This window comes from Tasmannia lanceolata, unplaced genomic scaffold (assembly GCF_043159265.1).
Source record: "Tasmannia lanceolata isolate RefF3 unplaced genomic scaffold, GAP_Taslan_0.1 ptg000002l, whole genome shotgun sequence".
Lineage (NCBI taxonomy): Eukaryota > Viridiplantae > Streptophyta > Magnoliopsida > Canellales > Winteraceae > Tasmannia > Tasmannia lanceolata.
This window is the reverse complement of record NW_027518679.1, coordinates 9,674,321-9,698,219: the sequence shown is the minus strand read 5'-3', so window position 1 is coordinate 9,698,219 and position 23,899 is coordinate 9,674,321. Positions and strand designations below refer to the sequence as shown.

Sequence of the window (23,899 nt, the reverse complement as noted above, 5' to 3'; positions counted from 1 at the left end):
TTAATTTGATTAGGATTTAAAATGAGATAGTTCTGGATGTTTTACTATGCCCCCGTTATTTTTACTAAACAGACCATAACTCTCTCATCGCTTTGACTTTTTTGGTCTAGTTTGTTGCGTTTCAAAGAAAACACTAAGATGCGAAGATAGAGACCGTTTTCATTTGATTTGGACTAAAAATGAGAGAGCTATGGATGTTTTAGTCACCTCCATGTTTTTAATAAATAGAACATAACTCTCTCATCCCTTTGATTGTTTTCGAGCCGTTTGTTGCGTTTGAAAGAAAACTTGAAGATGAACATATAGAGACTGATTTTGTTTGATTTTGAGTTAAAATGAGAGAGTTATGGATGTTTTACTCTATATCTCCATGCTACAAAACAGACCGTAACTGTCTCTTCCCTTTCGCTATTTTGGAGCCGTTTGTTGCACTTGAAAGAAACATCAAGATTACAAGATAGAGACTGATTTCATTTTATTTGGACTTAAAATGAGAGAGTTGTGGATGTTTGACTCTATATCTCAATTTTACTAAATAGACCGTAACCCTCTCTTCCCTTTTAATTTTTTTGAGCCATTTGCTGCGTTTGAAAGAAAACTTCAAGATGAGAAGATAGAGAATGAATTAATTTGATTAGGATTTAAAATGAGATAGTTCTGGATGTTTTACTATGCCCCCGTTATTTTTACTAAACAGACCATAACTCTCTCATCGCTTTGACTTTTTTGGTCTAGTTTGTTGCGTTTCAAAGAAAACACCAAGATGCGAAGATAGAGACCGTTTTCATTTGATTTGGACTAAAAATGAGAGAGCTATGGATGTTTTAGTCACCTCCATGTTTTTAATAAATAGAACATAACTCTCTCATCCCTTTGATTGTTTTCGAGCCGTTTGTTGCGTTTGAAAGAGAACTTGAAGATGAACATATAGAGACTGATTTTGTTTGATTTTGAGTTAAAATGAGAGAGTTATGGATGTTTTACTCTATATCTCCATGCTACAAAACAGACCGTAACTGTCTCTTCCCTTTCGCTATTTTGGAGCCGTTTGTTGCACTTGAAAGAAACATCAAGATTACAAGATAGAGACTGATTTCATTTTATTTGGACTTAAAATGAGAGAGTTGTGGATGTTTGACTCTATATCTCAATTTTACTAAATAGACCGTAACCCTCTCTTCCCTTTTAATTTTTTTGAGCCATTTGCTGCGTTTGAAAGAAAACTTCAAGATTAGAAGATAGAGAATGAATTAATTTGATTAGGATTTAAAATGAGATAGTTCTGGATGTTTTACTATGCCCCCGTTATTTTTACTAAACAGACCATAACTCTCTCATCGCTTTGACTTTTTTGGTCTAGTTTGTTGCGTTTCAAAGAAAACACCAAGATGCGAAGATAGAGACCGTTTTCATTTGATTTGGACTAAAAATGAGAGAGCTATGGATGTTTTAGTCACCTCCATGTTTTTAATAAATAGAACATAACTCTCTCATCCCTTTGATTGTTTTCGAGCCGTTTGTTGCGTTTGAAAGAAAACTTGAAGATGAACATATAGAGACTGATTTTGTTTGATTTTGAGTTAAAATGAGAGAGTTATGGATGTTTTACTCTATATCTCCATGCTACAAAACAGACCGTAACTGTCTCTTCCCTTTCGCTATTTTGGAGCCGTTTGTTGCACTTGAAAGAAACATCAAGATTACAAGATAGAGATTGATTTCATTTTATTTGTACTTAAAATGAGAGAGTTGTGGATGTTTGACTCTATATGTCAATTTTACTAAATAGACTGTAACTCTCTCTTCCCTTTTAATTTTTTTGAGCCATTTGCTGCGTTTGAAAGAAAACTTCAAGATGAGAAAATAGAGACTGATTTAATTATATTTGGATTGGAAATGTGAGAGTTATGGATGTTTTACTCTCTACCTCGATGTTACTAAATAGACAATAACTCTCTCATCCCTTTGACTTTTTTGGAGCCGTTTATTGCATTTGAAAGAAAACATTAAGATGAGAAGATAGTGACTTATTTCAAATGATTTGGACTTAAAATGGGAGAATTATTTTTGTTTTACCCTATGCTACCACGTTTTTACCAAACATAACATGACTCTCTCAAGATGTGAGTAATTTTCCAAGAGGAGAACTTCTGGAGGGCAGAATTGATTTTATCAAGGATCATTCAGGCACGCCAGGAGGATCTATATTTACCAGTTATGATTAATTTCTGAGTCAGCTTCGATCCAAATTCTCCCAGAGGTTAAGGAAGCAGCAGTGGAAAAACCTCGGAATATAGCTTGCATTCCTAGGTTATGAATTGGATTTTCATCCCCATTTATGGAGAATACAGCAGGGATCTTAGATGCTCTGTTTCAGATAATTTCTCTAATGGCTGCATGTGGGGCTTCTAGGGAGGCACTGGAATTAATCTTGATCTTTGTAAGCCCAATGGTTCCCACCTTGGCATTCCCATCTTCTTTTGATGATTCCAATACACAAGTGATTTAATATCACTAATGTGTTTGATTGTCTAAGTTGTAGATTATGAGTGTGTAAAGACAAGTTTGCTTGGATTAAGGCCAAGAAGCTCTCATTGGACCGCATTCGGAAGGCCAAAGACATCGGAGATCCAAGACGCACGAAGACTTGAAGCATCCAATTGAAGATCGAAGTCATTTTAGAATGTAAAGATCCAATCCTAGTTTAGGTGTTTAGAGGCATAAATAAAGTAATCTCACACACCCTAAATGTTTAAGAGATTGTCCTTGTGGTGTTCTAATACTTTGGAACCCTCATAACAATCCCAACTTGGTGTAAAGTTGGAAGCCCAAGAAACATAATTAAAAATCTGCTGAAAATAGGCTTCTCGGAACTCCGAGAGAATTCTCAGAGCTCCGAGCTCGGGACTCCGAGAGATTCCTCGAAGCTCCGAGAAATGGTCAGTAGCATTTTTCTAACTTCTGTTTGTATTCCCGGAACTCCAAGAATTTCTCGGAACTCCGAGATCACTATAATGGGAAGAAATTATAACCGTTGGAGATTTTGCCAGATTTACCACTATGCCCCTCAAACGGTCATATTTGGTTTTTCTATATATATGGGTATTCTAAACTTCCAAACTATCAATCCTAACACTCTAAAAACCTATTGGAATGTCATAAGAGTGAATCAAGCTTGTTTATGCCTCTCATCCTCTAGAATTAGGATTTGGATCATTAGGCTCAATTTGCACATCTTCTACAAACATTGTGAACCCTAGTGAGGAATTTTTTTGTTCTTTTTTTCTTGTTCAAAAGATTGTATTTGGGCGAGTGGTCGGAGAAGCGGAGCCCACTCTCCGTGGTGAGGATTACCACCAAGGTTAAAGGCAATTGGAATTGTAATCGGCACCGATCTTCGCCGAAGTTAAGAAGATCAAATAGTGAAGCCATCAATGGGTTTGGTTGGTGGAGTGGAGTAGGCCTCGCATTTTGATGACCGAACCACTTTAAATCTCGGGTGCACTCTCTCTTATCTCTTGCTTTACATTTGCATTGCACTTAGGATTTAACTTGTTGTGCTTAATTTCATTTTTGATCTCTTAATCTTCTATTTTGGGTTAGAGTTTTTCAAAAGATTAAATCTTGTTAGCAACCTAATTTTTCCTCCCCATAAGTTGCCGTTAGAGTAAGTACTCGGGCCTACCCTTGGAATTTCAATCTCATTTTCATTCGGGTTGGTCCAGACAACAACTCTTTCTTTGCTTGGGAATTGGATTAGAGGAAGAAGGAAGTGCTGAGCAAAGGAGGTGGAAGCTGGGTAAACCAAGTCTTGGAGCATCAAATGAATCGTTCTATGCCTGATCAACTGGAGAATGTTACATAATATAGATTTTTTTTATTGGTAAGCTGGGGTTAGGTAGAACCCGACTAGATATATGGATAAAAAAAGAAAGATACAACAATGAAAGAGCAAAGAACAACAACCCCTAACGCACAATGGGGGACAACAGACATTCAAGAAGGTCAGAACGAAAAAGAAACCAAAAACCTACAATCAGGTAAACCAGAAAAGAACGAAATAAAAAAATTGGGCCCAAGCCCGGCGGCCAAACATAAAGAGCTGCAAACAACCAAAAGCATAGCTTCACCCAAAAAGACTTCAACCTAATTTGGGGGAGGTCGGGAAAGGGATGGCAGCACACAAGTAGGGGAAGGTCTAAGAAGAACTGGTAGTGCTTTTCCTTTTTTTCTTTGGACCTTATGCCAAGAATAATCAGCCATGGATGGAGAGCCAAGTTCTTTGATCCCTGAATTGTTCAATTCCTTAAGGGCTGCATAATGGTTCTGATGGGTGATGATTGCCGAAGATGGAGATGCACTTGTAAACCATTTTTTATGAAGATAAGCTGTAGGAACAATAGCCTGAGGAGGTTTATTCATAACTTCTGAATTTTTAGGAATAGCATTTGGTTCATCCCTCACATTTTCCTTTGGTTTCCAAACCTGCTTGCTAGGAATTTTTCGCATTTCATTGAAACTGCAATTTTCAGTTCCATGACTGAAATCTTTACAATGGACACAAGGGGAAGGTTTCCAATCATATTCGACAGGCTGATGGTGAGTTCCAATTGATGTTTCAATGGTGATAGAGTCTGGAAGGTTTTTGTCAACACTCACCTTGACACAAACTCTAGCAAACATCAAGCGAGTGGATTCAGCCCAAACAGACTGGCTTGTGGCTTGGAGGTTTACCATGGACTCTGAGGTTTCTTTCTGCTGAAAGAGAGTAGATTGTGTAATAGAAAGCAATGCAGATAGCAACAGAGGCTTGGCCTTTCCCTCGAAAATTTTCTTTGATCCAGCTTTCTTTAAGGAGGAGGGTCCTTTTTGGTTACAATGGGAGAACTTCACAGAATAGATCTCTAGACCCATGCTGAGAATGAACAAGCAAAGAAAATATGATCAACCGATTCAGTTCCGTTGATGCACAAGGGACAATCTGTTTGTCTGTTGCTACCGAGGAAGCCCAATCTGTCTCTGGTGCAAAGCCTGTTTTGAAGAGCTTGCCAAGACGTAAAGCTATGCCGAGGAGAATTTCCTTGAAACCAAACTGAAGAGTGCCAAGAAGGTTTCTAATTTTTTACTCTAACCTGATTCCAAGCACTTTTAGACTAAATTCCCCATCAGGGTTGGGTTTCCATATTGGAACATCAGCACAATTATGAATGAGAATGGCAGATGAGAGCAGATGATGAAGATCAGAGTATGGGGGGCTTAGGAGAGTTGGAGTCCAATCTCCATTCGATCGGAGGGACTGGATGGTAGCATTTCTGGGAATGTTAGTGAGAATGGAGCCAATGGATGTCAAGCTATCAATCCTCCCATTGGGGTACGAAGGATCAGGCAAGAAGCAAATGCGGCCTTTATCAATAGAGTAGCAAACATGAGGGCTGACAGTGTCTCGGATTTGGAAGATACTCCTAGCAACCCATGAGGGATTACTGGGGGTTGGAAGTGACCATAAATTTCTTCCCCTGATATATTTTTCCTGAAACCAGGAAACCCAGTGGGAATTCTGGCCCTTGATGATTTGCCACAACTGCTTCATTCTTGAAGCCTGATTTATGTCAGTGAGCTTCCTTAGGCCCACACCTCCTTTTGATTTGGGCTGGCACAAGGTGTCCCAAGCTATTGGGTGGTAAGTTCTGCTCTGATCAGAACCAGCCCAAACAAAGCTTCTGCACATTCTTTCAATCAGCTGAAGGGTACCTTGGGAGAGATTAAATGCAACAGACCAGTAGACTTGAAAAGAGATTAACACAGTTTTTACCAATTCAATTCTTCCCGCTCTGGAGAGGAATTTATTGTTCCAAGAGTTGATTCTTTTTCTAACTTTGCCGATGAGAGGAAGGTAGTCATTGGTAGTGATTCTTTTTGTTATAAGAGGAAGGCCCAAATATCTTATTGGAAGGATACCTTCGTTAATAGCAAAAATGTTGCGAATCTGGCTTCTGGTTCTTGAATCAACATCAGCAAAGAACACCTCACTCTTTTGAATATTCATTTGGAGACCAGAAGCTTCACTGAGTCTGTCTAAGCAATTCTTTATACCAAAGGTTGTGTGAACTGATGCCTCCGCAAAGATCGTCAAATCATCACCAAAGAGCAGATGGTTAATAAACAGATTTCCTCGGTTGAAGGGGGTTCTAATATCTCCTTTAGCAGAACCCTCATTAACTAAGACTGAAAGCATCTCCATTTGCATGTAATGTTAAGAAATCAAATGCATCTAAGTTTATTTGGGTTAGAAAAGATGAACTTGGTGATATTGCTAACCATGAAGGACCCAAGAAAAAGTGGGCACCTAAAGTTTCAACTTGAGTTTTGAGTTCTTGTAGGTATGCTTGAAAGGCAAGCCATCAAAGGACAAATGGTTCTTGGATAGTGGTTGGTCAAGGCATATGATGGGAGATGTATCCAAGTTCGCCTTCGTCACCATGAGCCACCAAGGAAATGTCACCTTTGGGGATGACACCAGAAGCAAAATCATCAGTGAAGGTAACATTAAAATTAGGGATATTAAAGTTGACCATGTTTTGCTTGTTGATGGTCTTTCTTTTAACTTGATTAGCATTAGTCAATTATGTGATCTTCGACATAAAGTATTTTTTGAAAAAGATAAATGTAAAATCTTGAATGCTAAGTCCAATGAGGTAGAATTTATTGATATAGAGATGGAAACATATTGGCCTTAGAGGATCTTGAGGATCAAAACATCCAATGTCTCTCCGCCATAGAAGATAACCCTTGGCTATGGCATAGAAGACTTGGTTATGCTCATATGGATTTGATCTCAAGATTATCATCTAAGAACTTAGTGAGAGAGCTTCCTAAGCTCAAGTATGTAAAAGATAAAGTTTGTGGTAGTTGCTTGCATGGAAAATATGCTAAAGACTCTTTCAAACCCATAAGTGTGATATCTACATCTTGTCCACTACAACTTCTTCACGTAGACCTATTTGGTCCCATGAAGACTCGTAGTAGAGGAGGAAATAGATTTGTGTATATGATTGTTGATGATTATTCTAGATTTACTTATGTGTTGTTTTTAGCTAGTAAAGATGAAACCTTCAAAAAGTTTGTCAACTTGTGCAAAAGAATTCAAAATGAACAAGGAGTTTTCATAAATGAGATAAGAAGTGATCATGGAACCGAGTTTGAGAACATTGAGTTTGAAACCTTTTGTAATGAAAATGAAATCAAACACAATTTCTCGGCTCTAAAAGCACCTCAACAAAATGGGATAGTTGAAAGAAAAAATAGATCACTTATTGAAATGGCTAGAACAATGTTGAATGAGCACAATGAACTAAGAAATTTTTGGGCGGAAGCCGTTCACATGGCTTGCTATATTCTAAATAGAGTGCTCATTAGACCTCACCTTAACAAAACACCATATGAACTATGGAATGGAACACTCCCTAAAGTTAGTTATTTCAAAGTTTTTGGATGTAAATGTTTTATGTTGAATATGAAAGATAATTTGCACAAGTTTGACTCCCTACTTAGGATATTCAACTCATAACAATGCTTATAGGGTGTATAACAAGAGAACTCAAATTGTTGAAGAGTCTGTTCACGCTAAATTTGATGAATCATTTGAACCTCCTAAAGTGATTGATGATGATGCCAATCTTCTAAAGCCTCCTAGTCAAGTTGATACTCTTGTTCAACTATTAGAAAATCTTGATTTAGAAGGTCAACCTGTAGAAGAAGTTAAAGTAGAAGGTCCTCCTAAACATAGTAAAATTATGTCTTGTCATCCTTCTACTCAAATCGTAGGTGAAACCTCTCAAGGAGTTAAGACAAGATCACATCTAGAAATGTTTGTGCCAACATGGCATTTATCTCCCAAATAGAGCCCAAGTTCATAAAAGAAGCCGAAAATGATGAATTTTGGATGGTCGTTATATAAGAGGAACTAAACCAATTTGAAAGAAACAAAGTGTGAAGGTTAGTTCCTAGGCCTAGTGATCACCCTGTTATTGGAACCAAATGGGTGTTTAGAAACAAACTTGATAAGCATGGAGATATTCAAAGGAATAAAGCTAGATTAGTAGCCCAAGGTTACAACCAAGAGGAAGGCATCAATTATGATGAGACCTTTGCTCCGGTTGCTAGATTGGAAGCCATAAGGATGCTTCTCGCATTTACATGCCATAAGAACTTCAAGTTATATCAAATGGATGTGAAGAGTGCATTCCTAAATGGGTATATCATGGAGGAAGTTTATGGTGAACAACCTCCCGGTTTTGAAGATTTCAAATACCCTAATCATGTCTATAGGTTAGATAAAGCCTTATATGGTCTAAAGCAAGCTTCTAGATCTTGGTATGAAAGGCTTAGCTCCTTCCTATCAGAGATTGGCTTTCAAATGGGCAAGGTTGACAAAACCTTGTTCATTAAAATGTGTGAGGACTTTGCTCAATCCAAGCAAAAAGAATTTGAGATGAGTATGATGGGAGGGCTCACCTACTTCCTAGCACTTCAAATCAAATAATGTAAAAATAAAATTTTCATTATTCAAGAGAAGTACACTAGGGAACTCTGAAAGAAATTTGGAATGGATACCTCTCAAATCAAGACAACTCCAATGAGCACATCCACCAAATTAGAAAATGATGAAATTGGAAAATCGGTTGATGAAAAGAAGTTTAGAGGAATGATAGGAAGCCTATTTTATTTGACCGCTAGTAGGCCGGATATAATGTTCAGTGTGTGTATTTGTGCTAGATTTCAATCAGCTCCAAAAGAGTTCCATTTGAGTGCGGTTAAGAGAATCTTCAAATATCTCAAAGGAACTCCTTCTCTAGGTTTGTGGTATGAAAAATCTAATGAATTCAATCTAGTAGGCTATTCGGATGCCGACTTTGCCGAATGTAGGATCGATAGAAAAAGCACAAATAGCACATGTCAATTCATAGGTAGGTCTCTTGTGTCTTGATTTAGCAAGAAACAAAACTCCGTAGCCCTATCTACTACCGAAGCCGAATACATTGCGGCCGGAGCTTGTTGTGCACAAGTCATATGGATAAAGAACATACTCATGGATTACAATCTTGAATTTAAATGTGTTCCAATCCATTGTGATAACAGAAGTGCTATTAACTTGACGAAGAATCCAATTTAACATTCAAGAACCAAGCACATAGAGGTTAGTCATCATTTTCTTAGAGATCATTCTCAAAAGAAGGATATCTCTATTAAGTATATCCACACAAATGATCAATTGGCGGATATCTTCACAAAACTCCTAAATGAGAATAGATTTTGTGACATTAGGAGTGATCTCAACATTTGGAGTTTAGATAAAGTGAAAGAGTTTACAAGTGAAGCATGTGCCTCTTATATATGTATGTATCTATATATAGCATTCTTGTTTTGGTATTAACTACATGATTCAAGATGATCAACCCTAATTGTTAAAAATCACCCAATTGGTGCCCATAGCCCACTTTGACTAAAGAGGTAGTCGGTACCGTCACCTTTAATTAAGACACTTAATCATTTGGCTTCATGTCGTCATCTTAATCATGATCTTGTAAATGTAGTGTGCAATTGACTTGTCTCTATATATCTATGTATAACACACACAAAAATAATGATGATGAGATTCTCTCTTTGAGGGGTGTTAAATACTTGAAGCACGTTGTTGGTATTCGTATTCGTATAAGTGGATGATTCTTTCATGCTTACAACACTATAGGTTAGATGTTCCCAAGTTTAACTCATTTCCATATCATTGAATGGATAAGGAAGGGTTATTCATAGACTTCCAACTTCATTAAAAATAATCCTCTTGGGGATTCCAATCCCAAAACCTACTCATCTAAAGGCATGCTTGGACAACCATGGTCTATTTTCAATTCAATCCATTCAAAAATCAAAGGGCCATCACTTCGAAAATCACCCGAAAACATGAAAAATGAAACACATTTGATGTTCTGTTCACGGAACTCCGTGGATATCCATGGAGCTCCGTGCGCAGAACTCCGTGGAATCTTGTAGACACCCCCATTTTGCTCCGCGTTAATCAACAAAGAAGTTGGTGTTTTTCTATCGGTTTTTCAGTGTTTTCCCTTTCTATGTCCGTTTCTTATATTATCTCGATCTTTTCGGTCAGTTCCACCGTGTTTTCCATCTTTTCCAGCAAAGTGTCGAGAAAGAGTGTTCATGAAGTTCCGAATGAGAGGAGTTTGTATGAATTTCGTGGCCTTACAATTGTGACTCGGGTTGAACAAGTGAGCCAACATAATTGTCGGTTAGAAAAAGTTCAACTTTCAAGAGAGTTTTGGTCTTGTCTGAGCCCACCAATAATAAATTCTGAAAATTATTCTAGAGGAATTCGATCACTCAAGTGGGGCTCGTTCTTGATAATCATTAAATCTTATTGGAATCCGGCAAATACAAGTGAGGCCACTCACTGATCTTATTATATAGAATCACATCAAGAGTTGGACATTAGGGAGAATAAATTTGAATAAAATTAGTTCATTTGGTACGGTCACAAAGGTTTGGAGAATCGAAATTTTGAAGGAATAGTTGATCGGCGAGGTAGTGGGGCCCACTATACATTTAGTGTTTATCATATTAGGATGATCCGAACCATTCTTGAAAATGATTTTGAAGCTGTGGATCGTCAAATTGATGATTGAGATTATTCTAATTAGAATTAATTTTGTGGCACAACCAATTTGTAATATGGCCCGGCAAATGGACAGCTAGGATCATCCTATTGAACTAATTTGAGAGCACTACCTATTCATCTTGGTGGCCCATCAAATGGACAGTAAGGATCATCCCATGAAATTGATTTCGAGGGGCCACAACCCATTTATGGGGAGCTCACCAAATGGACGGTTTTGATCATCCAATGGGAGAGACTTAGGGGGCATGTCTGATTTACAAATTGAGGCCCCAAATTACATTGTCGACCATCAAATGAATGGCTCGGATCAGCCCACTAAAATGCACGGTCAGGATCATCCTATAGAAAAGACTTACGGGAGCAATCAATTTACATTGTGGCCCTCTACATGGACAGTTAAGATCTTAGTTATTACGAGTGGGTCCACCTACACATTTCAAAGTTTCTACTTCCAAGTGAATTCGGTCAATTAGAAGGTGGGCCCACTCGAATTGATTGCATCTTATAAATTTTAGAATTGTAATTAAAGGAGTTTTAAGTGAAAAGGCCCAAGCAAATTCGTTTATGCTAATGGGACCTAATTTGGGTGGTAAAAAATTAATGGTTGGTTAAGAATTGTATTTTTATCTTGATCTTTAAGAGGAATTTGTGGGACATACCATATGAAGTTGTGGAAACGCTACCCGTTCGGATGCAATCTTAGAAAATTTATCTCTTTGGAGGAAAAAGGTCAAGTTTTAGTAGACTCTCTATTTCTTTTAATAGTAGAAGAAAGAAGTTATGTGTAGAGGATATTTTTTTTTAATAGAAGGAAGAGGCCACTTTTAGAAACAAATTTTCTTGGTTATTTTGAAAAGAGCACTCTCTCATCCATTTTTCCAGGACAGTACTCTCATCCGACAGCTTGGATTCCTATACCATGTTTAACTTTAGCACTCTATCTCTTGAGAAAAACAAATGATATTTATAAAAAGAGGATTCTGATGGCGTCAGAATCTGGGTCTGCGATCGCGCCGTGGGTAGAGAGCCTCCGCGGGGTCTGCAATCACAAACAAAGGGGTCAGGGGGGCCCGGGGTGGGTCCCGGACGACCACTTCGACACCCAAGTCAGATTCTTGACCAATCAATATAAAGAACAGCGAGAAGAGGCGAGGGTTTGGTCAGGTTTACCAAGGCCAAGACATAGGTTCTTTTCTTGGTGGGTGGATGGGTCGGAGGGGACTAACAGGGAGAGTGGGATTCAGCTCCCAACCTCCTCTGTTGTTGCCTTTCCTCTTTCTTTCTTTTCCGATTGTCTTGAGGGAGCTTCCAAAGATCCTCTTCTTCTTCCCTTCTCCCCCTTTTATTTTAAGGGTGGCGTGCGGACCTTTTCATCATCATAGAGAGAAAACCTTCCTTTGCAGGATTGGGCCGTCCTCCTGTTTTGACGGCGCGCGTGATTTCGCTGGATAATCCCTTCCATAATTTGTGATGATGAGGCTTGGACAGCGAGAAGGTGACACGTTGTGGACCCCGATCCGAGAGAGGCGGGGGACGAGCCCCCACATGCGAGTCTCAGGATCATCCACGTGAATGGAGAGCTCTACCAAGCAACTCTCAAAAGAATGTGCCTCTCACAGCATGAGTGGCGATACAAAGGGAGATACCTCTCGATCGGGGACTAACCCAGATTCGAGGCATACCTTAAACAAAGAAGAGTCGCCATCCAAGGAAGTGGGCCCGGGATCCCATACTATGCTCTGTTGCAACGGATAACCTGAGATTATAAAAGAAAGGTTCGTGCCTGGTTACGAATTTGGAAGGTCCGAAGAGCACCTCATCCGCCCAAGTGCTAACACCTGGTCTCTTATGCCATTTACTTATTGATTTTGAAGAGTTTTGGGCGAAAGTCATCTGAAATGGGAACGAATATCTCCGAAAAGACGTCTATCTAATCATGCATGTCTCGGAGATGATTAATAAGCACACCTAAAAGAAATGAAATAAGTGTCACCTGAGAATAACTAGGTTATGAATGTCATACCTAATTGGTGTCTAAGTTATGATGTGCAAACACATGCATGCTACAGCTAAAGGTATAGGATCTGTACATGAAAGTAAGAAAACACAGCAAAACATACAACACAAATCAACTCTAAACATGACTAGACAAGACAAATCCTAAAACTCTAATGCAGGACTTGACTCGGACCAAGATGGTCGTCCATCCCAGCTGCTCTACGTATCCCGGCCTCGGGAAGAATCGGAGTCAACGTAGTTCGATGACCTATTCTAAACTACAATGCCTAACCATCTAGAACCGCTATCCTAGACTCGATCCACTAGACTCGACTGATTTTTAAAGCTTTTTGTACGATTGCTTGAATTCAAGTGAATTGTAATTTTTAGGACTCTCTATATGCCCTAACTAATGCAAGTTGATTAGCCTTAAGCTAATGCAGGTGGGCCCCCTATACCCTATGTGTATCTAGGCTGTGTAACCTAATGAAAACCATGGGCTGACTATATGCTTCCTAGTCTAGTCATCGGTTCGACTAAATGTCTAACCGATCGACTCGAGGCCTCCTAACTCTAGGGACACCCACACGACAGGACACACCATATCAATACAAATCAGGACAGCCTCCTAACTCTAAAACACCCCAAATATCTAGGATAGATTCCTAACTCTAGGGGGAGATCTTTTTGAAAAGGTTTTGAAAATTTTTGTATTTTTTTTTAAGGTTTAAAATGTTTATTTTTAAAGGTTTGGCTGGACCTGGGATAAAGATCCCAAGCTGCACTACGTACCCTTTGGAAAGGGATCAAGCCAACGTAGTTCGGAACAGAATTTCCTAACTACTCTCCTATGACTCTTGACATTTTGAGATTTTTGGATTTTCAGATGTTTTTGACTCAAGAGCAAAGAATCCTATCATCATAAGGGTAGGAAAGGCTCCTGATATCCCGCAAAGGTTGGACAGCATCTTATGCTTTGCGGGGGAAATGAACGGAATCACGACTCTGTAAGGGTTGGACAGCATCCTATACCTTGCAGGAGCGGATAAAAATCACATGACTTGATAAGAGGTTGGACGGAAATCTTAACTCCTATGATGATAGGACTGACTCCTATGCTAAAGACTGACTCTCTAACTAAAGACAAAAACTCCTATGCTAAAGACAGACCTATACGAAAGGACTGACTCCTAGTGTACAACCATAAGAGGGGAGTGCTAATGAGACTAGGCTAGTCTCCTAAAAGAAGATGAGATAAAGAAAGGTGCTAGTGAGACTGGACAAGTCTCCTAAACACCGAAGGAGGACAATTATGTCCAATAAGACAAAGCCTGTCTCTAAAGGGTTTGACTTTTCCGCTGAGACAAAACTTGTCTCCCTTAAAGGTAAGCTTTCTATGAGACAAAGCATGTCTCTCTAAAGGGTGTGGCATTTCTACACGAGACATAGCTTGTCTCCTAAAAGGGTTTGATCTTTCTGTTGAGACATAGCTTGGCTTTCTAGATGGTGGGCTCTAGATGACTCTTTCATTGCCCTTGCAATGATAAGGCTCCTAAGGTTTAAGGGTATCTAAAAGGCTAAGAAACTTCTATCTAAAGAAGGAGAAAGAAAAAAGGGGGAATACCATGACGAGGTATGTCCCTTTAAGGATGGGCTTGGCCTGACTCCTAAAACTTGGCACAAATAAGGAGAATATCTTTCTTTTCTAATGATATTTCAAGCCCAAAATGCATCCATCCAGCTACTCAAACAAATTCATGCTAACACCAAATCTCAGAACAATTTTACAAGGACTGCTTAACTATCATTACCATAACCATCACAGATTCCTGCAGTTGCTTGAGTATAGTAAAACAAAATCAGTTTAAGTCTTAGAAACTAATAGGTTGCATAAGATTATTAAAAACAGATTGAGCTACTATCAGGTCCTGTAAGTGAATGAAAGGAGCCATCTAGCACTAAATATACAATAAAGCATGACTCAATCATTAACATTCATGAGAAAAATAAAGGGAACATTGAGGCATGCCACTTTGAAACTGAATAGCAGCTTAAATAAACTTGGAACAGCTCAAGAGATGTCTTGCAACCCTTTTTAATTATGAGTACATCATCATTAACAAGAAGAAATGTAAACATTGTGGGAAAAGATGAATGGTTGTGCAAATTATGTCAGTTTGCTATGTCTCTTGGCCATGATGCCTATTGAAAATCATGACAATTTCTAAAATGGATGGAGTTCTAAGAATGAACCAATCGATCAATTCGTCAAGATGTTAACCAAACAAAGAAATACTACTTTCAACACAGTGTATAAATGATTGCAACAAATTTTTCGCACCCCTTATGATCACTAGCTCGACTAAATAGGATAAAAGATGGGAGATCATGATGAGAATAATGTCATGTAACGAGTACTTAGAATCAGTCCCCAAAAGACTCTTATGAACCAAGCAAACAAAGAAAATAAACGAGCTTTCCATCATTAAAGCACCATTACAAGAAGGTATTTCCCATGCCCCAAATATAGCATGTTACCTTACCAAAGGAACATGTTTGACTTAAGCAATTAACAATTGATGATCATGCTGATAATATTCCCTACCAGGTAAAGCCAAAACCTTTGATTGCTCACTGATAAAATTTGGAACTCATTTTTATCAACAAAAAGAAATGGTCCCCAAATCATTTCTACTTAAACATGAGGAATTTCACTTCAACAGCCATATAAGTCCCAATTTATTCTTAGTCATTGAATTGCTACATGACTTATTACCATTTCTAGTAATCCAACCAAGTAGAAAAATCTTATCTGAGGCAGAGAAAAGGTCGATTAAAGTATCTCATGCAATTAGCAAATCATCATTTTTTTAAGCAATTGTCAAGAGAATGACTCATAAACAAGTGTAATTTCACACAAAAAAAAATTACATCAGTCTTATCTTATCATCTATGGTTCTAGAAGAGTCTATTGAGGCAAACAAGGAAAGCCAGTTCAATTATTGGAATTTGATGATGGAACTGTCAAGTTGGGGTTCTCATGGAATTAAGAGAATTAAAACTATCCAACTGAACATAATACTTAAACCATCAGCTCACAATATGGAAATGTAATCATGGACGCCATTGCAAAACTCGGCTCAAGAAATAACCAGGGGACTAATATATTACTTCTTTATTGTTACCTGCATCATCACTTCTAACTGGTGTTTAATAAACTTTAACATGCAAATAATAAGTGATTAATCAGCCTTCATTACACATGTGCCCTGAAAGCATCCTAAACATCACAGGCTTCAAGCATTAAAAGGAATTTCATAAAATCTAATCCTAACAAATCAAATGCTTGATTAAGTACACAACAGAATCACCGATTCATACCTGAAAATGCAAATCAATGGTATTTTAAAAAAAAAAAAGACATACCTGAAATTGAAGATTTCTTCTCTTCTTCTCCAAAATCTTACCTTTTCTTCTGAAAATGAGTGATGCTAGCGAAGAAAAAGTATAATGTTTTTTTCTCCTACTCTCTTCTAAATTTCACCCAAATTTTTATCTAAAATGGCCAAACCTTGATAACAATAGGATAGCTCTTGAATCTCATGGCTCAGATCTGAAATTTTAGAGCTCAAACTTGAGTTCCAGGTTAGGATTTATAGGATATCTATCAAGAGGAAGGAAAATCCTTAGGGTTTCTAAAGAGGGAAAACTCAGATCCGATGATATTCCAAAGAAAAAAATGATATTGCCATGAAAGAGAAGAAGAAACTAGCTAAAATGTTGTCCAGCCGGAGCTCCGGTGAGGCTATCGGAGAAGATGACCAGTATCCATGGAGTCGGTGAAAAGTATGGCCGTGGAGCAATCAAATCCAGATCTATGATGATAGATCTATGATGGTAGAAATCAGACAGTAATCGACTGCTACAGAGATGACCCGACCAAAGAGGAGGTACCCGAATCTATGGAGGTCGATGACTGGAGTTAGGGTTTGAGAAGCTTTGATTTAGGTTTTGAGGATGCACAGAATAAAGGAGATTATGCTATGGGCTAGGAACAAGAAAAATGATGATGTTGTGATCGGAAATGAAAAAATAAAGCCGGATCTCAGGTGAAATGACCGGAGAAGACAAGCAAAACCCACTCTCTCTCTCTGTAGCTGGAAAATGATTCACTGGAAGTCGGCCGAGTATTGCCGGATCCTAGCCGAATTTAACGAGAAAGATGATCGGAAAATGGAAAATCTCGATCGGAAAATCTCTCTCTTTTCTCAGATCTGTTCGAGCGAAAATCAGAGGGTTTTTTTTTTCTTTTTTCCTTCACAGATTTTTTTTTTACTTTTATAGAAAAATATGGGGCTGATATTGGCACTACTCCCTTTGATTGGCGCGCGGTTTTGCGCGATTTTTTTGATAAGCGCATGACACAATCGTGTCCCATTCGGATAAAAAATTGCTCCATTCCAGAATAAATTCGCCCCCCTCTTAGGATAAACACACCCCCCTTTTCTGTTTTACACTACGGTCTTCTCTCGGCTCGTTCGCTAGGCAAACGCGCTCGGATTTTGACAAAATTTTATGGGGACCTAGCTGGGACCCTATGTAACGACCCGGATTCTCAGGCTAAATTTTGAGGCAATTCTGAGCCTAGCTCTTTATAAAACAGAGCAAACGAGCCCCAAAAATCCGGATTGCTACGCCTCTCAAAAAAAATAAAAGAGGCACAAAACACATTCATTCTTTCATACAGCGGAAGTCTTAGTTAAAAACAAATCTTTTATTTAATGAAATAGAGACAAAAATAAGGGAAGAGAATTTTATTCCAATACTTTCAATAATAACTCCACAAATTTGCCAAATTAAATATCCATGCCCCAAAGGACTTTGGAAAGAAAACTAAAAGAAATAAATAACTGCCTAAACTATGCCATCTCTCCCCATCCCATTGCCTAGGTCATCTCATCAGCAAATGCTCCTTCGTTTTGATCGATTTGCTGGTTTTCTGGATTTTCGCCATTAAAGTCTGTTGAAAAGTTTTAAAGGTCAGGATGCAAGAATAACGGTTATGCAGAGTAATAAAACTTAACTTAGGCAATTGAAGATGTAAAGATATAATCATCTCATATTAGAGGCATATCAAAGAAATTTAGCATATCAAGAAAGACATGGTATTTGGTGCAACAATAAGCAATAATATAGAGGTTTTTCTAATAACACCTTTGAATTTGCAAAATATGACTCCTTGTTAAATATGATTGTTCATTAGAAGCTATTGCTCTAGTCATTAGAATCTAAGGTTCTAAAATCGTTTAGAGACTATGCTCTTCCCTTTCCTTCCCCATTAATTTCTATACACAATGATACCCATGTAGAATTATAACCTTCGAACTGTTTTTGTACGAAGATACCTTTCGCACTGTTTTTGTACGAGGAGTTCACGTAGTTCTTTTGACCTTCTCGCCCCTTTTTGGGTACGAGGGAAATGGTATCAAGGGTATAAGAAACTATGGCCTTTAAATCATCTCCATCATAGGGTTGTGGGTTTTCAATGAAAGCCATGAATTGGATTCAAGAATCAAGAAACAAAAACATAAGAGGTTTTATCTAAATTTTCAAGAACTCTAGTTATAGTGTAGATTACAAAACATAATCCGAAATCTTGCCTTTGCTTTTGAATGGATTGGTTTGATTGATGTGATTGATTACTTGAATGGAGAGAATTGAATGAAGCTTGATGGATCTTGGAGTTGAAAGCCCTTCCTTCTTCTCCCTTTCCTTGAATTCTCCTTTTCTTATTCTCCTTAGGTTTTAGGGTTTTGATTTATGAAGAACATTAGGTTAAGATAGTGTATATATATGGTCATGAATCTTTCTAGGGTTTGTTTGGGTGTTAACTTACCAAAAAAAGGATGGAAATCGGCACTTCATAGAGAGTTTGGAAACTCTCGGATTCTCAATCCGCGACGTTCTCGGAGTTCCGAGGCATTTTCTCGGAGTTCCGAGAATTCTCGGAGTTCCGAGAAATGCTCTCGGAGTTCCGAGAACCGGATTCCAAAACTACTGTCCGATTTCTCGGAATTCCGAGGTGATTTTCTCGGAGTTCCGAGATCTCTCCAGTAGTTCTCGGAGTTCCGAGAATTATTCTCGGAATTCCGAGTTTTTTTTTTTTTTTTTTTTTTTTTTTTTTTTTTTTTTTTTTTTTTTTTTTTGAGGGTTGTTACACTCTACCCCCCTTAGAGGAATTTCGTCCTCGAAATTAGATCTCTCTCATAGGGTAAACCGAAAACAACCGATTATTATACAACAGATTATAAATGAGAAGTAAGGAATATACCTCCGAGCAAATGCGGATATTTCTTCAAGATTTCCGATTCGCGCTCCCAAGTTGCTTCTTCAATGCCATGATGTCGCCAAAGAACCTTGACCAACGAAATCGTCTTATTTCGCAAAGCTCGCTCTTCTCGATCTAAAATCTTCACAGGTCCTTCAGAAAAAGACCAATCTTCTTGAAGCTCGACATCATCCTCGGCCAAAACATGTGAAGGGTCGGGATGATACAATCGAAGCATCGATACATGAAAAACATCATGCATCCGCTCCAAATTAGAAGGCAACTTCAATTTATAAGCTCTTGCCCCAATCCTTTTCACAATTCGGTAGGGTCCAATAAAACGAGGAGTCAACTTCCCTTTCTTTCCAAAACGCATTACTGCCCTGAACGGCGAAATCTTCACAAAAACCATATCGCCTTCAGCGAATTCTAAATCTCTCCTCCGCTGATCGGCATAACTCTTCTGTCGACTCTGCGCGATCTTCAAACGATCCTTAATCAATGCAACTTTTTCAGTCGACTCTCGAACCAACTTTGGTCCAAGCAATTGCTTCTCACCAACTTCAGCCCAGCACAAAGGTGATCTGCAGGCACGGCCATATAGAGCTTCGAATGGAGCCATCTGAATACTCTGCTGGTAGCTGTTGTTGTAAGCAAATTCACATAGAGGCAAATGCTTCTCCCAATCTCCACCAAAATCTAGAACACAAGCTCTCAACAAATCTTCAAGGATCTGATTTACCCTTTCAGTCTGACCATCAGTCTGAGGATGATATGCTGTACTGAAACTCAACTTCGAACCCAAAGCAGAATGTAAGCTCTTCCAGAATCCCGAAGTGAAACGAGAGTCTCGGTCAGAGATTATGGTCGAGGGCACACCATGATACCTAACGATCTGAGCCACATATGTTTCAGCAAGCTTTTCCAACTTCCAATCTTTCTTAATCGGAATGAAATGAGCCGATTTAGAAAGACGGTCCACAATCACCCAGATACCATCACAATTGCTCTTCGATTTGGGTAAACCCATGATAAAATCCATGGACAAGCTATCCCATTTCTACATGGGAATCTCCAAAGGATCCAATGTACCTCCAGGTTTCTGATGCTCTGCCTTTACTTTCTGACAAGTTAGGCATTTAGAAACATACTCAGCAATGTCCCTTTTCATTCCACTCCACCAAAGATTCCTCTTCAAGTCTTGGTACATCTTTGTGTTACCTGGATGGATGGTGTAACGAGACTTATGTGCCTCATCCAAAATGTCCCTTCTGATTTCTTCCTTAGCTGGCACACAAATTCTGTCTTTAAAGAACAAACATCCATCCTCTCCTACTGAAAACTTTGGTTTAGAATCAACTTCAGCTTTTAATTTCAAAATTCCTTCATCATCTATCTGAGCTGCTTTAACAGTTTCTATGATATTCGACCGAACTCGAATATTAGCAATAAAGGATTTATCGCCAATTTCGCAAGTTCCCAAATCTAAATCTCTGAACCGCTCAAGCAATTCCCATTCTTCCATCATCAAACAGGCCATCATAGGGTGTTCTTGTCGGCTAAGAGCGTCGGCCACTACATTAGCCTTGCCTGGATGATAACTCAAAGTGAAGTCATAATCCTTCAAAAATTCAACCCATCTTCTCTGTCTCATATTCAGCTCTTTCTGATCAAAAAGATACTTGAGGCTCTTATGATCTGTAAAAACCTCAAACTTGACACCATACAAGTAGTGTCGCCATATCCTCAAAGCGAAAACCACTGCTGCTAATTCCAGATCATGAGTTGGGTAATTCACTTCGTGCTTCTTCAACTGCCTCGAACCATAGGCAATGACCTTGCCTGATTGCATGAGCACGCAACCCAAACCTCGAAATGATGCATCACTATACACCACAAAATCTCCTTCTGCGGTAGGAAGTATCAAAACTGGAGCTGATGTCAATATTTTCTTCAATTCTTGAAAACTGCTTTCACATTCTTCATTCCAAACATATTTAACATTCTTCCTGGTCAATTTAGTCAAAGGTCCAGCTAAAATTGAAATGCCTTCAACAAACTTCCTGTAATACCCGGCCAGACCCAAGAAACTTCTGATCTCAGTAACATTGGTAGGCTGCTTCCAAGAAGTAACTGCTTGAATCTTAGCAGGATCCACTTCAATTCCTTCTTTTGATATCACATGACCCAAAAATGCAACACGCTCGAGCCAAAACTCACATTTAGAGAATTTTGCATACAACTGATTCTTTCTCAAAGTCTCCAATGCAAGTCCCAAATGCTTAGCATGCTCCTCTTCAGATTTCGAGTAAATAAGGATGTCATCTATGAATACCACCACGAACTGATCCAAAAATGGCTTGAATACTCTATTCATCAAGTCCATAAATATGGCTGGTGCATTTGTCAATCCAAATGGCATTACGACAAATTCATAGTGACCGTATCGAGTACGAAAAGCTGACTTTGAAATGTCCTCGTCTCTGATACGCAACTGATGATATCCAGATCTCAAATCAATCTTCGAGAAATGAGTAGCTCCTTGCAACTGGTCAAAGAGATCGTCTATCCGAGGAAGAGGATAGCGATTCTTGATAGTCACCTTATTCAACTGCCTGTAGTCAATGCACAAGCGAAGACTACCATCCTTCTTCTTTACAAATAGCACAGGAGCTCCCCATGGGGATGAACTGGGTCTAATAAATCCCTTCTCCAACAATTCTGATAACTGCTCCTTCAATTCTTTCAATTCAGCCGGGGCCATTCTGTAAGGTGTTTTAGAAATAGGCTCGGTCCCTGGCACAAGATCGATAGTAAAGTCGATCTCTCGGTGGGGAGGTAATTCAAAGTCGTCTGGAAAGACATCCAGAAACTCCCTCACCACAGGGATGTCTGAAACAGACAACTCAATACCGACTTCTTCCTTCTCCATGAAAGCCAGAAAGCATTCACATCCTTTATTGATCAACTTCTGAGCTTTCACAGCTGCAATTACTTTAATCTTCTTCATAGGGCGCTTCACTCCCTCAAAAACGATTTCTTCTTCTCCAGGAATTGCAAATTTCACGATTTTATGAAAGCAATCCACATTAGCATGATAAGCTGCTAGCCAATCCATACCAAGGATAACTCTAAAATCGTTCATCTCCAATAGCACTAAATCAGCCAAAAGCTCTCTACCACCTATCTTTATAATACATCCCTTACACACTAAATTTGTAATTACATCATCTCCTAAAGGAGTAATAATTCTCAAAGGGAAATTTAGAGTAATAGGGGTCAAATTCAGTTCCTTCGCAAAAATTGGCGATATGAATGACAAGGTAGAGCCAGAATCTACAAGAATATGCACAGATGTATTATTAACAAAAAGCTGACCTTCAATGACTGCGTCGGAGGCATCAGCGTCTTGTTGATTAAGCGCATAGACTCGGTTGACAGGTGCTTGAGATGCACTCTTCTCCGGATTCTGCTGGCGATTCTGATACCCTTTCCACTGATTCTGCTGCTGCTGCTGCGCTGGGGGTTTCTGCTGCAGCTGATTATTATTAATTCGGTTCCCCTGATTCATTGCTGGCTGAAAATTCTGCTGCTGCCTTTGAGGTCTCATGTCCCTAAATGTAGGCTTAGGACACTCCAAAATCTTGTGACTCGGGTCTCCACAGTTGTGGCAGACATTCATCGTCTTCCAACACCTTCCAGCATGAAATTTTCCGCAAATAGCACAAGGAACCCTTGCAGGAACTCCATCTTCCATTCTCTGTCTCTTAGGCGGCGGCACTTGATTCCTGCTCCCTGATGGCGGCATTCTGGCGGCCATAATCACTTTCTCACTACGCTCAGCCATCTCGGCTTTCGCGCAAGCTTCTACCAAAGTCTGAGGTTCATGAAGAACAACTTTCGCCATAAGAGATGGGCGAAGGTTGTCAACAAACTTCGAAACTTTATCCTCCTCTGTAGAGGCATAGCCAGGTGCATACCTCGACAACTGCCTAAACTTGGCTCCATACTGAGCCACAGTCAAAGATCCCTGCTTCAGAGACGCAAACTGAGATGCCAATTCCCTCTTAACATGGTTAGGAAAGAATTGGTTGTTGAACCGTACTTTGAATTCGGTCCACGTCTCATTCTTAGCATAAGGATAATTTTGCAGTAAGGATCTCCACCACACTCCTGCTTGGTCCTTTAGTAAAAAGGTAGCCAAACGGATTTTCTGAATATCACTGCACTCCATCACTTCAAAAATTCCTTCCACTTCCAAAATCCAGTGGTCTGCAACCAAAGGGTCTCCCACTCCTGTAAACTCCGATGGCCTGTAGTCCCTGAATTGCCTGTGCAACTTAGTCGGATCTGCTGCAGGCGCATGGCGAGCTGCTAGAGTGGTTGCAATGTTCTGCAAAGCGGCCTGATTAGCTGCTTGGTTAGCAGCCTGTGCCTGAGCTTGACCTCTAAGGAGATCAGCAATCATGAGTAAAGGATCTGCTCCTTCACCAACATGGGCATCACCACGACCTCTCCTAGCATTACCTCGCAACTCTCTTTGATCCATCTGTCAAAAGAACACACAATTGTTAGTTCATAAAAATTCTAATTTACTTAATTTAATTATGATCATGTAAATTATGGTTAGGTTGTACTTTAGTTAATTAGGTTCAACTACCCAACCTTAGACATATACCCAGACTCGTACTAGGTTCCTCACTGACTAACCTAGATAGGCTCTGATACCACCTCTGTAACGACCCGGATTCTCAGGCTAAATTTTGAGGCAATTCTGAGCCTAGCTCTTTATAAAACAGAGCAAACGAGCCCCAAAAATCCGGATTGCTACGCCTCTCAAAAAAAATAAAAGAGGCACAAAACACATTCATTCTTTCATACAG

General features: G+C 39.1%; 1 protein-coding gene across 1 annotated transcript; it reads right to left on the bottom strand.

The window, feature by feature from the left end:
* Positions 1-20,076: 20,076 nt before the first annotated feature.
* LOC143888109 (uncharacterized) lies at positions 20,077-23,565 on the bottom strand. The gene has a single exon (XM_077392417.1). The coding sequence runs from the start codon at positions 23,563-23,565 to the stop codon at positions 20,077-20,079; it is 3,489 nt and encodes a 1,162-aa protein (XP_077248532.1).
* Positions 23,566-23,899: the final 334 nt, after the last annotated feature.

Coding starts and splice junctions, on each gene's coding strand:
- LOC143888109 (XM_077392417.1), bottom strand. CDS start 23,565: ATGGATCAAAGAGAGTTGCGAGGTAATGCTAGGAGAGGTCGTGGTGAT.